The 19944-nt window shown below is 44.7% G+C and overlaps 2 protein-coding genes across 2 annotated transcripts in view; both read left to right on the top strand.

The window, feature by feature from the left end:
* LOC146961209 (protein NLRC3-like) overlaps positions 1 to 8113 on the top strand; it is a 28200-nt gene extending 20087 nt beyond the window's left edge. The window contains exons 6-9 of the mRNA XM_085770995.1: positions 116 to 289; positions 6881 to 7054; positions 7171 to 7217; positions 7525 to 8113. Coding sequence (XP_085627121.1) covers positions 116 to 289; positions 6881 to 7054; positions 7171 to 7217; positions 7525 to 8054 — 925 coding nt within the window. The 3' untranslated portion in view covers positions 8055 to 8113. The remainder of the gene's footprint in view (positions 1 to 115; positions 290 to 6880; positions 7055 to 7170; positions 7218 to 7524) is intronic.
* Positions 8114 to 13624: 5511 nt separating this feature from the next.
* LOC146961208 (protein NLRC3-like) lies at positions 13625 to 19741 on the top strand. Its single transcript, XM_085771685.1, has 8 exons — positions 13625 to 13713; positions 14389 to 14467; positions 15223 to 15463; positions 15553 to 17356; positions 17458 to 17631; positions 17750 to 17923; positions 18001 to 18047; positions 19177 to 19741. Exons 1-8 carry the CDS (start codon positions 13625 to 13627, stop codon positions 19707 to 19709), a joined length of 3141 nt encoding a protein of 1046 aa, XP_085627811.1. The 3' UTR covers positions 19710 to 19741.
* Positions 19742 to 19944: the final 203 nt, after the last annotated feature.

The raw sequence follows: 19944 nt of genomic DNA, 5'->3' as shown, positions 1-19944 counted from the left end.
GTATGCGAGGGCCATAATGAATGTGCTACAAGGGTGATCACACAAAACTAACAGTGTTACATTTCCAAAAAAAAGTAAAGCCCAGACAAACCAGACACACTTGTGTTTTTTTCAGTCTTTTAGGTTGTCTGGTCACAGAGGAAGGCTGTTTCTCTCTGTCCTCAGTCCTCAGCTCCCAGTCATCTAGTCTGAGAGAACTGGACCTTAGTGACAACAACCTGCAGGATTCAGGAGTGGAGCTGTTGTCTGTTGGACTGGAGAGTCCACACTGTAAACTGGAAACTCTCAGGTTTGTGTTGTGTTTGTTTTGCATTTAAAACCGAGACTTGTATTAAATAATGTTTTATTTTATTAGGGCCCGAGCCTGTGTCAACGACCCAGGGAGGTCCCTATTGTTATTCGACATGCACATTAGTCGACGTGCCAGCCGACGAGTAACAACAAGTAAGCAAGCAAGTACTCAAGTACTGCATAGACCTGGCAGCAAAAACCCCAGATATTGTAATGTTTCTTTTTATTATTATTATTATTATTATTATTCTTCCGACGATTCAATTGCCATTTTGACCCCTTTGCCAAGCCGAGAAACGAACGAAACTTTGTAGCCTCGTGGGGCTTCGCGAAAATTGATATATGATGCCAGCGTCGCATATGGGCGGGGCCAAATGGCTAAATAGCGCCCCCTACAATTTTCCCAAAAACCCATAGGGAAAAAAATGACGTTAACGAAAGCGGACCAAAATCGCCACACATGTTCATCAATGCGAGATGAACACAAAATCCTCCTATAGCGAAGCCCGAAACCCAACAGGAAGTCGGCCATTTTGCTTCAAAGTTTGTAAACGCAAAACGAACTCCTCCGAGGGGTTACGCCCGATCGGCTCCAAATTGGGTCCAGAACATCGCCAGACCTAGCTGAGCTTATCTTGTGCTCCGCAGGTCTGTAGCTCAAAGCGCTTGGCCTCTGGCGTGCCCCGAAGTTTGGCGACTGTTTCGGTGCTCGCCATGTAAATACGAACGGCTCTCATGCCCTCATACTTGATCGTAGACGCTTCAAACTTGGTGCAAAAATCTATGGAGAGACCCTGAACGATCCGACATATTATTTGCGTACGTCGCTCATAGCGCCCCCCGGTGGTAACAGGAAACGTACAAAAATTCGTTAAAAATACGTAGTTGACCAAATCGACTTCGTTACACTTCTAGTACATGCAGACCCGGATGGTGAAGCTACATCATGAACGCTTTGACCCTACGAGCAACGGCGTCCGTGTGCCGCCGCGGCGAAAGTGTATCATCCCAATTTAAATTTCGTTTGCCTTTCACGCGCACATACTTCGTCGTAGCCACTTGAAATTCAAAGGACATGACGTTGGCTCCTCCCTGAACGTTTTGATGTATCGACTTCCTGCCTGGCTCATAGCGCCCCCGGTGGTAACAGGAAGTACGCAAAAATTCATTAAAAATCCATACTTCACCCGATCAACTTCATTCCACTTCTAATACATGCAGAACTAGTTGCTGAAGCTACATTATGAACGCTGTGAAGATACGACGAACGGCGTCCGTGTGCCGCCGCGGCGACTGACGATTTTTTATCGTACAATTACGTTTGCCTTTTTCGTGGCTTTAACGAAGTCGTGTCCTCACGAAATTTCATCCACGGGTCAAGAATGGCGAGCTCTTTCAGGGGATAGAGTCGTTTCCCATGGGCGTGGCTAAATGCCTCAATAGCGCCCCCTAGAAGTTTTTCCGAATTTCTTCATAGACAAATTTCGCTTACTTTGTCGTACACATACGAAACTCGACACACACGTGTATCATACCCAAACATACAAAAAATTGAATTGGAGCCACGCCCTAAACCTAACAGGAAGTCGGCCATTTTGGTTAGCATTTCTTTGACGCAAAACGAACTCCTCCGAGGGAGTTCACCCGATTGACTTCAAATTGGGCACGGAACATCTCCAGACTGAGCTGATTACGGCTTGTGCTCCGCAGGTGTGTAGGTCAAAGGGCGTGGCTACTAGGGCACGGCCAAGTTCCCGAATTCAGCTAAAAAGGTTTAAATGCTATCACGCCCACAGATTTGATCGCAGCAGCTTCAAACTTGGTGCACATGATGATGGCGTGACCCTGAACGATCCGACATATTATTTTCCTACGTCACTCATAGCGCCCCCCGGTGGTAACAGGAAGTGCGCTAAAATTCATTAAAAATACATAGTTGACCCCATCAACTTCATTCCACTTCTAAAACATGCCGAACAAGTTGGTGAAGGTATTTCGTGAACGCTATGACGCTACGGCTAATGGCCCCCTTGTGGCGGCGACAGGAATAGCGCTCCATCGTGAACTGCCACCTCCCACGGATTTTGCCCGATTGACTTCATATTCGCTACAGATCATCAGGAGACCGAGCTGGTCAAACACTATTAAAAGCTTTTCTCTACGTGAAACGGCGTGGCTGCTAGGGGGCGACAAAGTTGGTCAACTGCTCGTTTAGTCGCCATGCTATTACGTTTGCCTTCCACGCCCACATACTTGGTCGTAGTCACTTCAAAATTTCAGTACATGATCAGGGGCCCGCCCTCTACGCCTCCATTTGATCGTACGCTAGCTCGCTCAATACGCCCCCTTGTGGACACAGGAAATGTCGCGTTTTGCATCGACATTGTCCGATCGGCTCGAAACTTCACATGTGTGATGAGGTCACGACCCCGTACGCAACGGCCCACATCCCGTTACCGCCCCCTGGTGGACGAACCGTAAACCTGCCGTAACTCCATCGTACGTTGTCCGATTTGCTCGAAACTTCACGTGTTCGACGAGGGGACCGCCCTGGACGCAGCCGCCCACGTCGGGTTGCGCGCGGGGGTTTCGAAGAGCGGCCCGGGGGTAGCGGGGACGCCGAGTTGCGTGGAGCGAGGGCCCGTCATAGCCGCTTGCGGCTTTAATTTTGTAAATGTTCTTCTTACTTCAGTTTGCATGAGTCTGAAAGAGCCAGCTACAAGGAATCTCTAATGTGACCTGTTTTCATAAGTGTTCTTAGTTTAGGAAGTTAAGTTGAAGCAACACTATGTAGTTTTACAACCTTTAAACTGGTAGAAAAATGATTAATAGGATGAATGGTGCCGCCACTGTAGCCTGAGCGGGGTCGCGTCAGCTGAAACTGCACTATGTAACCTCCCTGTGCGGGTAGGAACACCTTGGTGTGCTCCAGAGACCGAGCTCAAGCCTGAGTCTTCCTGCTCCTCTCACCCAAACACCAGCACCCTGTGCTGGGCCGCACGGCCGGCCAGGCTCCCTCCAGCTCTGGAGCTTTGCTCGGGGCCGTTGCCAGGAGCCGTCTTAGTTGCCGTTACCGTCTATGGCAATGGGACCACCGGTACCGGCAACAAATTCATCCGTCAACATTCACATAGGCTACTGTGCTTCTTTGAGAAAGACATAGTAGCAGACAGTTGCTCTTCTCAACAAGAGTACCAGTAGCTACTGTGAATCCTACATAGTGTTGCTTTAAAGCTGGCCTGTGGAGTTTATACATATAAAACAATGTCCGTTACATTGCAGCCACTGCCAAACGACTTATTAGGATGATCATTGAACGCATCTCCACCACACAACAGTCCCTGGTTTACCCAGGAGCGCAATTGCCTCTGAGGAGCGACTTTCCCGCGCTGTCGCACAGGGAATTACGCATGCAACGCAACACGTTCGGATTTGACGTAGAGTTTAGAGCGCTGGTAAACAGAAGAGAAGAAGAACATGTTATCTTATTTTTGTCTAGTCTGATATGCAGCCGGTGGAAGCACTGACACTGCAGCCACCGGAGCGGAGGAGACCCGACGGCGGATTCGTCCCGCCCCCCTCCCCCCCCGACACGCACCGCACCGTGGAGAGATCCGCCCGGTGAGCGTTCAGAGTCGACCACCGTAACCCCCCCTCTCGCTGACCTCCGCGGTCCTGGACCGCACAGGTACCAGGAGACCAAGACCCCCTGTCATGTCGGTCCTCCATCCTCTCTGATCCGCCGCTAGTTGCAAGAGCCCCGCGGAGCCCAGTCTCTCCCTCCTCTCCTACACTTCAGCACCTGTCCTGGGCTACAGCTTGGCTCGCTCCACCGTCCTTTACTTTTGAAGTAGCTATAACTAATAATAATGCAACGTATAGCCTAACTATACACGCGTATGAGTGATCAGAACAGTAAATTGTTTACACTACTTTTAAAAGGAGTAAAGTCATTTAAAACGAGGAGCGAGCCGAGCCGAGCCGACACGGTGCAGCCCAGGACAGGTGCTGAAGTGCGGATGAGAGGAGTGGACAGACCGGGCAGGAGCAACCCCAGAGGCGTCTCGTCGGTCTTCGGCCGTCTTTAATGTCCCGAGACACCCCTTTCAATCCGTTTAAGGTTATTTGTTTGTGTTTAGGGAGGCTATATTTGCTTAGAATATTTTTTGGCAACCAGAAAAGCAATGTTTGACCCGGCGTGGCGGCGCCATCACACTCGCTCGCAAAAAAAAAAAAAAAAAGACAAGAAAAAAGGAAAGAAAAAACGCACTTACACACATTTTGGAGGAGGGAAGCGCGTCACAGCATCATTTTTATTAAATCATAGTTTTCTCTAAATTAAGACAGTGTGCGGGACTACTTTTCACCCAGCCCCCCCCCCAAAATGTAGGCCTATGTATAAAAATATGAAAATAAATTGCGTGTAGGCCTAGATATCGTTTAGGGATTTTTTTTTTTTTTTTTTTACTAAACGTTTACACATGTATAAGGTCACACCCCTAAATAAATGCCAAAGCTGAATGACCACAACTTTTTTTTCTCTTCCTACTTCGCCAGTCACCTGGTTGCCTGGTTACCTGCACTTACCGTTCGGAGAGGGAGGGAGGGAAGGGGGGGTTCAACGTCATCGAACGGCGCAGGCTGACTGTTGCAGTAGCCTACTCGAAAAAAAACACGGCTGATGGCTCGTAATGAGCAAAGCTCCACAGGGCAGCTTAAAGCTGCCCTGTGGAGCTTTGCTCATTACGAGCCATCACCCCTTCCCTCCCTCCCTCTCCGAACGGTAAGTGCAGGTAACCAGGCAACCAGGTGACTGGCGAAGTAGGAAGAGAAAAAAAAGTTGTGGTCATTCAGCTTTGGCATTTATTTAGGGGTGTGACCTTATACATGTGTAAACATTTAGTAAAAGAATCCCTAAACGATATCTAGGCCTACATGCAATTTATTTTCATATTTTTATACATAGGCCTACATTTTGGGGGGGGGGGCTGGGTGAAAAGTAGTCCCGCACACTGTCTTAATTTAGAGAAAACTATGATTTAATAAAAATGATGCTGTGACGCGCTTCCCTCCTCCAAAATGTGTGTAAGTGCGTTTTTTCTTTCCTTTTTTCTTGTCTTTTTTTTTTTTTTTTGCGAGCGAGTGTGATGGCGCCGCCACGCCGGGTCAAACATTGCTTTTCTGGTTGCCAAAAAATATTCTAAGCAAATATAGCCTCCCTAAACACAAACAAATAACCTTAAACGGATTGAAAGGGGTGTCTCGGGACATTAAAGACGGCCGAAGACCGACGAGACGCCTCTGGGGTTGCTCCTGCCCGGTCTGTCCACTCCTCTCATCCGCACTTCAGCACCTGTCCTGGGCTGCACCGTGTCGGCTCGGCTCGGCTCGCTCCTCGTTTTAAATGACTTTACTCCTTTTAAAAGTAGTGTAAACAATTTACTGTTCTGATCACTCATACGCGTGTATAGTTAGGCTATACGTTGCATTATTATTAGTTATAGCTACTTCAAAAGTAAAGGACGGTGGAGCGAGCCAAGCTGTAGCCCAGGACAGGTGCTGAAGTGTAGGAGAGGAGGGAGAGACTGGGCTCCGCGGGGCTCTTGCAACTAGCGGCGGATCAGAGAGGATGGAGGACCGACATGACAGGGGGTCTTGGTCTCCTGGTACCTGTGCGGTCCAGGACCGCGGAGGTCAGCGAGAGGGGGGGTTACGGTGGTCGACTCTGAACGCTCACCGGGCGGATCTCTCCACGGTGCGGTGCGTGTCGGGGGGGAGGCGGGCGGGACGAATCCGCCGTCGGGTCTCCTCCGCTCCGGTGGCTGCAGTGTCAGTGCTTCCACCGGCTGCATATCAGACTAGACAAAAATAAGATAACATGTTCTTCTTCTCTTCTGTTTACCAGCGCTCTAAACTCTACGTCAAATCCGAACGTGTTGCGTTGCATGCGTAATTCCCTGTGCGACAGCGCGGGAAAGTCGCTCCTCAGAGGCAATTGCGCTCCTGGGTAAACCAGGGACTGTTGTGTGGTGGAGATGCGTTCAATGATCATCCTAATAAGTCGTTTGGCAGTGGCTGCAATGTAACGGACATTGTTTTATATGTATAAACTCCACAGGCCAGCTTTAAGTGCATGGTGTACATTGATTATTTGATTATTTGATGTAATCATTTACATCATTTATTAATAATAATAATGGATTACATTTATATAGCGCTTACATTTATATAGCGCTTACATTTATATAGCGCTTTTCTATTGATACCCGATACCCAAAGCGCGTACAGTAACCATTATTCATTCATACCACATTCACTCCGGTGGTGGTAAGCTACGTATGTAGCCACAGCTGCCCTGTGGCAGGCTGACGGAAGCGTGGCTGCCAATGTGCACCAAACGCCCCTCCGACCATGACCATGGTCATGATCATTTATACGCATTCACATAAGGCAAGGTGGTTAAGGTCTCTTGCCCAAGGACACTACAATAGAGACTGGGAGAGAGCAAGAGAGTGGCCACACAAAACAAAGACATTTCTAAAACGTAAAGTCACAGAGCAATTCAGGCACAATTGTGTTTTTTTTTTAGTCTGTCATTCTGTCAGGTCACAGAGGAAGGCTGTTCTTCTCTGGTCTCAGCTCTGGCCTCCAACCCCTCCCATCTGAAAGAGCTGGACCTAAGCTACAATCATCCAGGAGACTCAGGAGTGAAGTTGCTGTCTGCTGGAGTTAAGGCTCAACACTGGAGACTGGACACTCTCAGGTATGGACAGACAACGGCAGCTCTCACACGGTGTCTCTGTCTCTCTGACAAACTGAGGAAATGTCTTTATGTCTCATGGTGGATGAAGTTGATCCTGACGTTGTTTCCTCCTCCAGGGTGGACCATTGTGGACCTCAGAGACTGAGACCGGGTGTGAGGAAGTGTGAGTGATTAAGTTTAATTCATGAGAACAAAACTGTACATGTTAACACTTGTACCCCATGTACCATTGTATACACCACTGACTGGCTTTTCTAGTGTGCTTAGTAAAATGACCAAAACATGTAGCACATCACACGCAGGTAAGGAAGTGTATTGTTAAATTTTATATTGAATGCAGTGAAACATTACTCACAGTTGAATATGAAATACAAGTTTGAATGTTTCACTTTCATTAATTGTTAGTGAAGTTGTTGATGAATGAACAGATGATAAACTGCAGCTGTGTTGTGTCTTGTTCTCTCCATCAGATGTCTGTGAACTGGAACTGGACATGAACACAGTGAACAAACAGCTCAAACTCTCTGACAACAACAGGAAGGTGACATTTGTGGAAGAGGATCAGTCATATCCTGATCATCCAGACAGATTTGACTTCTGGCTTCAGCTTCTATGTAGAAATTATGTGATTCGCTGTTACTGGGAGGTCGAGTGGAATGGAGATGTTGATATATCAGTGAGTTACAGAGGAATCAGAAGGAAAGGAAACAGTAGCAACTGTGTGTTTGGAGGAAATGATCAGTCCTGGAGTCTGTTCTGCTCTCATCGTTACGGCTACTCTTTCAGGCACAACAACAGTGAAACATCCATCTCCGCCCCCTGTGCCCCCCATGACAGAGTAGCAGTGTATGTGGACTGTCCTGCTGGCACTCTGTCCTTCTACAGTGTCTCCTCTGACAGACTGATCCACCTCCACACCCTCAACACCACATTCACTCAACCTCTGTATCCTGGGTTCAGGATTTGTGCTGGTTCCTCAGTGTCTCTGTGTCCTCTGTAGGACTAAGTCTTTCTAGCCTGGGTGAACCCAGACAAACCAGCTAGCAAGATTATTTTGCTTTGTAGCTCCATCTGGAGAAGTAGGTGGTGGGGGCACGATGATGTGACTTGATGATGACAGAGAAGCAGTGTCTAGTAGTTTTTGTTAATATGCAGCATGGCGGCCGCCAATGAGCAAATATTGTTCCATTTAGCTGTTGCTTTGAATTTGAGAGACTGTAATATTGATTTTTGAATAAAAAGAAGGAAAAAAAAGAAAAAAGAGCATTAGAAGCCTTTGTTCTCAAAAGGGACATTGTCACTCTCTTTCCTACAGGTTTTTTAAAAATATATATTTAATTTATCAAGGCAAGGCAAGGCAATTTTATTTGTATAGCCCGTTTTTACAAACAGTTTGTCTCAAAGGGCTTTACATGGCATCATAACAACATCCTCTGCCCTGGCTTAGACCCTCACATCGAATGAGAAAAAAATCAGTTAGCTCCAACATCTGGATCGTTGCTCTGATTGAGTGGGTGTGTTAATATGGGCTATAGCTAGCCTATGTATAAAGGATGAGACAGAAGAAGACGAAAAAAAATTCTGCAAAATTCAATGAGCAGCTTCCAGCTCTTTTCACATTTTAACAAAAAAAAAGGGAAGATTTGTAGAACGATGGAAGCCCAGAATGACCATATTTCTGAATCTTCATATCAAAATCACAACTTTCTTACTCATCATGACCAATATGTGTCTACAGTTCTGATGTCTAAGTAAGTAAGTAGGCCTAAATTTAATTTATATAGCACTTTTCAAAGATAAAATCACAAAGTGCTTTACAACAAGGATACAATGCAATAAAAAACAAAGATAACAACAAAAATACACATAACAGCACAATTACAGGTAACTTTACAGAGGCCCCACAACGTCAACATCAGTTAAAGGCCTGTCTAAAAAGATAGGTTTTAAGTTCTTTCTTAAAACCTTCAGTGGACTCTATGCTGTGTAAGGTCAATGGTAGAGCATTCCAAAGGCGAGGTCTTTGATGGTATCTGTTTGATTTATGTTTCACTGTCAGTACAGCTTAGTTACACTTGCAGCTTTGATAGGACATTACAGACACTGTTGGTGTGATAATGATTCAACCACTCATGCCTGTATTGTTTCTAGTCATGTGATTAAAGACTAACCTCACCCCTCCTGTAAATTTCAAATTTCAATCCTCACCTGGTTGTATAGATGCAGCCCTTTAATTCACTGGATCATCATTTACCACCATCTAGTGGACAGATAGTAGAAATACAACATATCTTGTGACGTCTCTTACACTGACTGGGTTTCATATTTTGATGGTATGAGGATTTGACATCTTCGTAGATGGACAATGAGAAGATTTTTCTCTCCAACTGTTTCCTCTGGAAAGTGTCTCTAAGTCAATCTGAAGTGAGTTCAGTATATGGGAGTCCTACCAGAAAAATGTATAAATATCTGAATAGGATCACGCTAGATCAGCTACTAACAGTTTGCTGTGTCACATTGTTTTGTAATAATTAAAGCAGCGGCAATCACTTACATAGAGTGTTTGGTGCGAAACACGGGTCTGTCAGTCACTCTGCTCTTCTGTAAGCCGAGGAGAAAACTTTCCTTGTATCCTACAACCTTTATCCAATGAGGAGAGAGAACGGCATAAAGGGGCGGTCCTCTCTGTGTGTGCAGCCAAGGGATGCGCGTGAATGTGGTGACGTAGGGACGAGGGCGGGGACTGCTAACTCCATTTGCTGACAAGAAGTTAGCCAAAACGACCGGATCGCTTACTTCTGCTTTAAATGATGATTACTATTGCTGTTATTAGGATCAATTACAATAAACTGCCTAATAACATAAATACATCTATAACTGTTCAGTCAAGGATCAGTCGAGGTTCTTGACCTTGACTGTTCATGTATAATAATAAAAAATATCCTGTATTATCAAACATCTTACAAATAGAACTCTCTCTCTGTCTGTCTGTTTCATATAGCTCAAATTTACTTTTTCTTTACTTTTTAGATCTGAGAATTAAGTGAAAATGTATTTAAAGGAAAATTTTGAATTTGAAAGCAAAGATCCAGTTGTTTAAAATGTTGAGGACGCTGCCTCGAGACTTCACACTGACCTCTGCCTCATAACAAACCAACATGACCACAGTATAGCGCTGGGTGCATGTGATCCAAACTGCTGCTGCTCCATCATGTTTTACTGTGTCGAGCTGATCTTTAGATGGTCAGTTACCACCATCTAGTGGACACAGACAGTAGAACTACACCATCAGATGAGTGATCTCACCGACACCAACACAGGTTAGACTGGTTTAAACATCACTGACGTTCTTTAAGAGTTTATTCTGAAGTTACGAGGATGTAACTTGTTTTCAGCTCAAACACAGACGCCAGGACTGATGAAGGACAATGAGCAGCTTCTTCTCTCCAAATGTTTCTTCTACGCTTGAAGGTGGAAAGTGTCTGTGAGTCGACCTGAGGTGAGTTCAAGCAGGTGAGAATCCTACTTGATAAATCTGTCTGATGAGCAGCATCACACTCTGTATCACTGTTTGACGGGACAGTAGAAATGTTTCTGGATGATCTGTTTAATGATTCAGTTTTTTATTGAAGAGTTTTCTTCAGTTTCCCTCTGAGTTAAAGCAGAGTGGTTTGAGAAGGATTTTCATGTTTTCCTGTTGGAAGTAGTTTGATTGTTGTAACCCTAAACTCAGTGATCAGTGAAGCGTTCAGGGTGTGTCAGAACTGGTTGGACAGTTTGAATCAACTTGGCTAAGGTCCAACACATTCTGTGACTCAAAGGTCAGATTTTATTTGTTTGATGCACAACTCACACTTGTAATTGTTTCTTTACTTCCAAGGTCTTTTTCCAGTTGCCTGGTTTCAAAAATGCCCAATCTATTTCTGACACTACTGTATCAACACAGAGCAGTGATCTGGTCCGTTTCTCAACAGGGTTAAACAGTGGCAGAGTTATAGCCGGAAATAGATCCAACACTTTGAAAGCCAGTTGGCTAAAATGAGTGTTGGAAGTGAAAACAAAAATGTATTGTTGTGCATCCTTCCTAACTATTTGCTTTGTATTACTGCTTTATACCATTTTATTTCTAATAATGTAACATAAAAACTTGGACTTTAACACAACCTACAGTAGTACCTACAGTTGATTCTGCTCCATATTTAAAAACCAGTTTCAGTGAGTTTTATTCACTGGTGAGACTCACAGTGCATTGGTTAAAAGTCAACCCAGCATAACAACTGGCTGCCGATCAGACAGGTGAGAAGGACCAAATCCAGCTAGAAACTTTATATTACATCAAAAACACCATAAAATCTGATATGGACAAAAAGTCATAAGCTAAAAGTTGTACAGTTATTGTGCTGATTCGGTCTTACTGGGGTCTGTAGGTGTAGCCAAGGGTGAATGAAGAATTTAATGCCAGTGAATTTGGGTGTGATGTGCATCTATTAATGCAGCTGCAGTAAAGTTAACTGACTGTTAGATAGTTTGTTCACTTTGTTTATTGCTCTCAATAGAGTTAACACCGAATTTGTTCTTTAGTTTGGAAATTTATTTAAATGTGATCAAAACATTTTAAAAGTTTTAAATTTTAACTTCACCGAATCATGACATATTTCAATTTTAAATTGGGTTCAATGATACAAGTTGAGTTGATGCCCTTAAAGTAACATTGCAGAGTTTTTCGGCCTTAGAATAATGTTTCCAGACTCATTGCAATGGTAGAAAAATGGTTAATAGGATGAATAGTGCTGCCGCTGCAGCCTGAGCCGGGTCGCGGCGGCTGAAACTGCACTATGTAACTTCCCTGCAGGGGTACGAATCACCGCGTACCGAACCTGAGCTTGGATCATGACTGAAAAACATGTCACAACTGGCCTGACAGCTTGGACCTGCTTGGTTGAGGTGTCAATACTGTTAATTAACTGTTACTATTAACTCATTGAGTGCCAACCACGTAATTTCTCGTTTTTCGTTCCCATGCGTTGAGTGCCAAAAACGAGATTTCTCGTTTTTTGCTTTTTTTTTTTTCTGGAAGTTTTGCTTTTGCAAACGGAGTTCTGCATGTGGATGCAGCAGCTGCTCTGCTCTCACCTGCGCTGCTGCTCCAGCTGCTCCAGCAGCTCGGAGCCGAAACAGGAAGCTCTCAGCCGACTGTCCCACCTGGTCTTCATCTGGAGCAACACCGTGTCCTCCCCAAGGTCCTCCCGTGGTAAAATGTGATGATCCCTCGGTCAAAGCAGACCGGCATCACCGACCCGTACCACAGAAGGACCGCGACCACCGGTGGGACCGGTGTTCCCGAGCCGCTGTGGCCGAGAGACCATCACATTCCGCGGCGAGAGGCTGTGCCAAGGCACGGTGCGTCTGTGTTATTGTTGTTTAGTGGCGCCCCCCCCCCGCCCCCGATGGTGGTTTTGTGAATTGAACAACATTTGTTGTATATATTTATCTTACACGAGCCCTTTGATCCAGAAATGCGAGTGTCAGATGAGCGACAGACACAAACAGAGCACCTTTCATAAAAGACGCTGTATCTCCTTTTCTAGAAAAAAGGGAAGGATTTTGGTGAAACCCAGCCATGTTTAGTTTTCTCAGGAACAGAGGCACGTAGAAACAAACGGTTTGTGGCCATTTGAAGCATAAAGTTTCATCTTTCAAATGAGCCACAGTAGCCTATGTGTTGGTGGCAATAATATAGAATACACTGTGGCTCTAGAAAAATCATCAAAAATGGTCTAAATTGCCAGTACACTTGACTAAAACTTTGGAAAGGAGCGCGGCATTCAATGAGTTAATAGAGTTTAATTTTTTTTTTTTTAAACACAGAAAAACCTGTTTGTGAGCTCAGTGGTTTGGCTGCTTGAGATTAACATTTGTAGATACTCAACTGGAATCCTGGATCTGGATCTGATCAGATATAAAAACCATGAATGAAGCATGCAGTTTTGCCAGAAACCTTAACAGCAAAATGTCACCTACCTGTAAAATTTGTTGTGTCAGTGTTTACTAAGTGGCAATTTAGAGTTTCTCAGCAATCAGGAACCCCTTCAGGTCCAATGGAAATTGTGGACCATCATTTCAACTAATGGAGCTCTGTGACCCCAAGTGCTATTGTATACAACTACAAATTCCACTGTTGCAGGTCCTCAAGAGTTTTGCACAAAAAAAAAAGAAAAAGAAAAAAGTAAAATACTCTACAGTCAAAATATGGAATCTAATCCACCCAAACAAACAGAGAGTAAATTTTTACCTCGGATTTATTAGGTAGATCTGGGCTGTTTCTTACAGTGTTTCTTGTTACATCTCATTTTCGCCATCCAGTGGATTGTCAGTAGAACAACAACATCCTGTCACACTAGTTAGACTGGATTTGATGTCACTCTGATGTTTTCTTTGCAGAGTTATGAGAATGTGACTTGTTCTCAAACTGATGTGTACTGAAATGTAAGGACACTGTTGGAAGTTGAAGGGAGGGCACAACTAATGTGTCATTTGAATCCTGTTGTGATTAAAGGTGGGGGATCTGCTATGAATGAGAGTGAGGACAGAGAGGAGGGAGCCCCTCCCTCTAACACCACTCTGTGGGGGAAACATGAGGGCCAGACCAAAGCAAGGAGGTGAGATGAGGATCTCTAACTGTCCATGACTCTTTTCTATGTCAGATCTCAGCACTCACATCACTGCACCATCATTATTCACACTGTGGTTGTTTTGTTTGTATCTATTTGCATCTTGTTTTTGTTTGGATTATCAAGTTCAGTACAGTATATTTCTTTATCATATTTCTTTCCCAACTCCTTGTTTCTACCAGCAACAAACAGCAGAGAGCAGACTCTCCTGTCTCCAGCGGTTTGTCCATGAAGAGTGACGGGTCAAAGGGTCATCTTATTGAATTTAAGGATGGACAACAGCCTACCGTCTCCAGCGGTTTGTCCATGAAGAGTGACGGGTCAAAGGGTCATCTTAGTGAATTTAAGGATGGACAACAGCCTACCGTCTCCAGCGGTTTGTCCATGAAGAGTGACGGGTCAAAGGGTCATCTTATTGAATTTAAGGACGGACAACAGCCTACCGTCTCCAGCGGTTTGTCCATGAAGAGTGACCAGTCTATGGTTCAGCTTCGTGACATCAAAGAAAGGTGGTAAAACCTGATAATTGTCCTGTTCTCCATGTTTATTATGAAAATGTGTCTCTCTTGGTCAAACACTCAAGAAAACACATAGAAAACAACTCCTGTAACAACCATGTGATTGTATTGTTACATGTTCTGAACTTTCATCTGCTCTCCACAGAGATCTCCAGGAGACCTCAGAGGTTCTCCGTGATCAGTCCACCAAGCAGCATTACACAGACCTGGACTCCATATTTGTGGTGTGTAAATGTTCATCCACAGACAGAACTGATGACTACAGCGGCCACATAGAACTGTTCAACCACTAACAGTGTCATGCCGTCGTTATAGCAGCAGGGCTGAGTCAGAATTAAAAAGGCTGGAGGAGGCAGAGAATGCGAGAGTGAAGCTGTAGTGAACTAAAACAGATCAGGTCGTCAAGCAGGAATCATATGTTGACAAGTTTTACTAAACATTTCTGTTCAGTCTCTCCCTCATTCATCTGATATGAATCCTTAAAAGAGGTTTGTTATCTATCTAAGGATTTCAGCTGTTTTCTTCTCTCTCTGACCTCCATGGACTCAATGTAGTTCATCACTTATCTAGTTCAGGAACTTCAGGATTACAACAACAGACACACAGAGCAACTTCGCTGGTTTAAAGTGAAATTCAAGAACACAACTAAAAGTAGGACATGTAAATCAAAAATTATGCATCTAATCTCACATCTGGTCCTGGAGAAAACTCCACCTCCCCAACCTGCATAGATGGAAAGGGGTCCAAATTTTGAGATTAATGTGATCAGCACCTCGGCCTTGTTAGAATTAGAATCCAAAAACACCAGCTGAGCAGAAAGGCAGTGAGACAGTTTTCTGAGGTCAGCACGTTTGAATAATGTCTTCAAGTGTCTCCAATTAGCTGTGGAAAGAGATGTAGAGATGGTGCATCACCAGTCCAGGAGACTGATGATCTGATTGGATGATATGAGTTAATACTGAAAGTGAAGTTTACATAGTGTGTTATTGTGTTCCAGCTGCTGGAGGAGAACATTGTCTGTTTTGTTAAGAATGAGCTGAAGAATGTCGAGAGGGTTCTGAGTCAAGATTACCCAGAAGTCACCAAGACTCAGGGGAAAGAAGAGAAGGTCAACAGTGAGGATGAAGAGAAGATGAGCAGCAGAGAGGCATTTCTGAAGATCACAGTGAACTTCCTGAGGGGAATGAAGCAGGAGGAGCTGGCTGACTGTCTGGAGAAAAGTAAGAGGATTTCTGTGAAGAATGAAAAAGAATGGGATATTTACTAATATCTCTAATTCAATTATGCATCTATTTCTTTGTTCATTTAGAAAGTCATGCTGCAATTTGTCAACATAAATTCAAATCCAACCTGAAGAAGAAGTTCCAGTGTGTGTTTGAGGGGATCTCTAAAGCAGGAAACCCAACTCTTCTGAACCAGATCTACACAGAGCTCTACATCACAGAGGGAGGGACTGGAGAGGTCAATGATGAACATGAGGTCAGACAGATTGAAACAGCATCCAGGAGACCAGACAGACCAGAAACAACCATCAGACAAGAAGACATCTTTAAAGCCTCACCTGGAAGAGATGAACCAATCAGAACAGTGATGACAAAGGGAGTGGCTGGCATTGGGAAAACAGTCTTAACACAGAAGTTCACTCTGGACTGGGCTGAAGACAAAGCCAACCAGGACATACACTTCACATTTCCATTAACTTTCAGAGAGCTGAATGTGCTGAAAGAGAAAAGGTTCAGCTTGGTGGAACTTGTTCATCACTTCTTCTCTGAAACTAAAGAAGCAGGAATCTACAGCTTTGATCAGTTCCAAGTCGTCTTCATCTTTGACGGTCTGGATGAGTGTCGACTTCCTCTGGACTTCCAAAACACTGAGATCCTGACTGATGTGACAGAGTCCACCTCAGTCAATGTGCTGCTGACAAACCTCATCAGGGGGAAACTGCTTCCCTCTGCTCGCCTCTGGATAACCACACGACCTGCAGCAGCCAATCAGATCCCTCCTAAATGTGTTGACATGGTGACAGAGGTCAGAGGGTTCACTGACCCACAGAAGGAGGAGTACTTCAGGAAGAGGTTCAGAAATAAGAAGCAGGCCAGAAAGATCATCTCCCACATTAAGACATCACGAAGCCTCCACATCATGTGCCACATCCCAGTCTTCTGCTGGATCACTGCTACAGTTCTGGAGGAGGTGTTGAAGACCAGAAGGAGAGGAGAGATGCCCAAGACCCTGACTGAGATGTACATCCACTTCCTGGTGGTTCAGTCCAAAGTGAAGAAGATCAAGTATGATGGAGGAGCTGAGACAGATCCACACTGGAGTCCAGAGAGCAGGAAGATGATTGAGACTCTGGGAAAACTGGCTTTTGAGCAGCTGCAGAAAGGAAACCTGATCTTCTATGAATCAGACCTGACAGAGTGCGGCATCGATATCAGAGCAGCCTCAGTGTACTCAGGAGTGTTCACACAGATCTTTAGAGAGGAGGGAGGCCTGAACCAGGACAAGGTGTTCTGCTTCATCCATCTGAGTGTTCAGGAGTTTCTGGCTGCTCTTCATGTTCATTGGACTTTCATCAAATCTGGAGTTAATATGCTGTCAGAAAAACAATCAGCCTTTCTGTGGTCAAGACTGTTCAAAGTCAAACCTGAACCAACACTTTTCTACCAGAGTGCTGTGGACAAGGCTTTACAGAGTCGAAATGGACACCTGGACTTGTTCCTCCGCTTCCTCCTGGGTCTTTCACTGGAGACCAATCAGACTCTTCTACGAGGTCTAATGTCACAGACAGGAAATAGCTCACAGACCAATCATGAAACAGCCCAGTACATCAAGAAGAAGATCAATGAGAATCTGTCTCCAGAGAAAAGCATCAATCTGTTTCACTGTCTGAATGAACTGAATGATCGTTCTCTAGTGGAGGAGATCCAACAGTCCCTGAGATCAGGACGTCCCTCCACAGATGAACTGTCTCCTGCTCAGTGGTCAGCTCTGGTCTTCATCTTACTGTCATCAGAAGAAGATCTGGACGAGTTTGACCTGAAGAAATACTCTGCTTCAGAGGAGGCTCTTCTGAGGCTGCTGCCAGTGGTCAAAGCCTCCAACAAAGCTCTGTATGTGCACATACATCTGGATTAACTGTATTGTTTTGTTTTGTCAAACATAAAACATTTTTTTCTAACTGGTGCCTTTTGTTTTGTTGTTTACTTTTCAGACTGAGTGGCTGTAACCTATCAGAGAGAAGTTGTGAAGCTCTGTTCTCAGTCCTCAGCTCCCAGTCCTCTAGTCTGAGAGAACTGGACCTGAGTAACAACAACCTACAGGATTCAGGAGTGAAGCTACTGTCTGTTGGACTGGAGAGTCCACACTGTAAACTGGAAACTCTCAGGTAGGGTGATTTTTGTCCTTCAGAGCTCTATTGGTGTCCAGGTACAGAGCTGATGCTGATTTTGAGGACCCTTTTAAATAATGTTTCTGTTTTTGTGTGTACGTGTGTCTGTCTACAGTCTGTCAGGTTGTCTGGTCACAGAAGAAGGCTGTGCTTCTCTGGCCTCAGCTCTGAGCTCCAACCCCTCCCATCTGAGAGAGCTGGACCTGAGCTACAATCATCCAGGAGACTCAGGAGTGAAGCTGCTGTCTGCTGGACTGAAGGATCCACACGGGAGACTAGACACTCTCAGGTATGGCCAGATGGACAGAACTCTGCTTCATGTCTCATGGTGGATGAAGTTGATCCTCACTTTGTTTCCTCCCCCAGCGTGGACCATTGTGGACATCAGACACTGAGACCTGGTCTGAGGAAGTGTGAGTGTGTTTTAATTTTGATCCATTAGGACACAGCTGCATGTGTTACACTAGATTTTTACATTTTACAGATGATCAAGGTGTAATTTCTCCAGAGTTTCATTCAGGTTTGAGCATTTGTTTTTGTCAGTGTGGCTGCAAAGATGTTACAATTCAGTCACACATTGATCACACTGAAAACTAACCAACTAACAGTGGAGCCAACAGAAACAGAAAACTAGACAGTGGACCCTCAGTCCTCTGACTGGATATTCATTCACACTGTGCTCAGCTGTTTGAAGCTTTTGGACCAAATCATCCAGACTTTAGTGAAACTTGTTGTAGACAACAGTTTGAGATTTGGTGTCAAAGGTGTGAACTTTGCGTTGAGTATGAGCTCTTTGGAGGTAATGGCAGTTTTAGAAAGCAGATGGTTTAGAGTTTCTTTGTGCTGCAGTGGAAGATGATGATCCAGTTTCATTAGTGACACTTAATTTATTCCATGTATTTATTGGTGTGGATCTTCATCAGCCTCATCCTCAGGTCCACACCAAAAGAAAAGCAGAACATTGTTGACGTCTTGACTCTCATGTTCAGTAACTGTGGATGTTGTTAGAACTGGATTGTTGTATTTTAATTTAAATGTAGTCACACTCTGGTGATGGTCTTGTGACTGAAACGTCAGTTATCTAATAAACTGTGGTGCTAAGCAAGAAGTAGTAGGCTATGCGGGATTCTCCTTTTTTCAACGATTGAAGTGACACTCACCTACGCACCTGTGTAGCCAATGTTATCTGCGTTGCGTTTTTCGGTACGGACTGCCCCAGGTGGAGTTTGAACCCTGGTCCCCCGCACGGCAGGCAACGATGCAAACCGTTTTGCCAAGAGGTCAATCACCGCTTGGCAGTCAGGTTTGCATGCACTTTATGGGAGAGTGAGTGCACCCAGACCATACGTTACACCTGCAACAGAAGACAGATGGATGTGCGAATATTTTTTGGTAAACAATTGAAATGTAGTGAAACATGATTCACAGTACAACATGATATAGTAAGTTTACATGTTTCACTTTCATTAATTGTCAGTGAAGTTGTTGATAAATGAACAGATGATAAACCTCAGCTGTGTTGTGTCTTGTTCTCTCCATCAGACGCCTGTGAACTGGAACTGGACATGAACACAGTGAACCAACACCTCAAACTGTCTGACAAAAACAGGAAGGTGACATGTGTGACAGAGGATCAGTCATATCCTGATCATCCAGACAGATTTGACTACTGGCTCCAGCTCCTGTGTAGAAATGATCTGACTGGTCGCTGTTACTGGGAGGTCGAGTGGAGAGGACTGGTTCATATATCAGTGAGTTACAGAGGAATCAGAAGGAAAGGAGACAGTAAAGACTGTTTGTTTGGAGGAAATGATCAGTCCTGGAGTCTGAGCTGCTCGGATGATGGTGGTCGTTACTCTGTCTGTCACAACAACGGACAAACATCCATCTCCTCCTCCTGGGTCTCTCACAGAGTAGCAGTGTATGTGGACTGTCCTGCTGGCACTCTGTCCTTCTACAGTGTCTTCTCTGACAGACTGACCCACCTCCACACCTTCAACACCACATTCACTGAACCTCTGTATCCTGGGTTCAGGGTCTTTGCTGCTTCCACTGTGTCTTTGTGTCATCCGTAGATCTCACTGTCTCTCCTGAGGACAGATAATCAGCTGCCTCCAGGTCAGCTGCTGAAGTGTTGGGCTTAGTTGTTCACTGTCACACACTCTTGCTGTGAAGCAGATCTGTCTCAGACTAACATCCATCCGTCTGAAAGACATAATTGTAATCAATATCTTCATCACAATCATCACTTTACTCACAGTCATGGCTTGGTCAGGTGAAGGAAAATACAATAATAACATAACAAACATA

This window comes from Trachurus japonicus, chromosome 24 (genome assembly GCF_045865225.1).
Source record: "Trachurus japonicus isolate A0001 chromosome 24, Traja_1.0".
NCBI lineage: Eukaryota > Metazoa > Chordata > Actinopteri > Carangiformes > Carangidae > Trachurus > Trachurus japonicus.
The sequence above is the reverse complement of the archived record's forward strand: the minus strand, read 5'-3'. Positions and strand labels throughout refer to the sequence as shown.

Excerpts from the sequence above, each read along its gene's own strand:
- LOC146961208 (XM_085771685.1), top strand. The coding sequence starts at position 13,625 with ATGAATGAGAGTGAGGACAGAGAGGAGGGAGCCCCTCCCTCTAACACC. Across the intron at positions 17,357-17,457 it reads AAAGCCTCCAACAAAGCTCT|ACTGAGTGGCTGTAACCTAT; the intron begins GTATGTGCACAT and ends TTTACTTTTCAG. Across the intron at positions 17,924-18,000 it reads GGGAGACTAGACACTCTCAG|CGTGGACCATTGTGGACATC; the intron begins GTATGGCCAGAT and ends TTCCTCCCCCAG.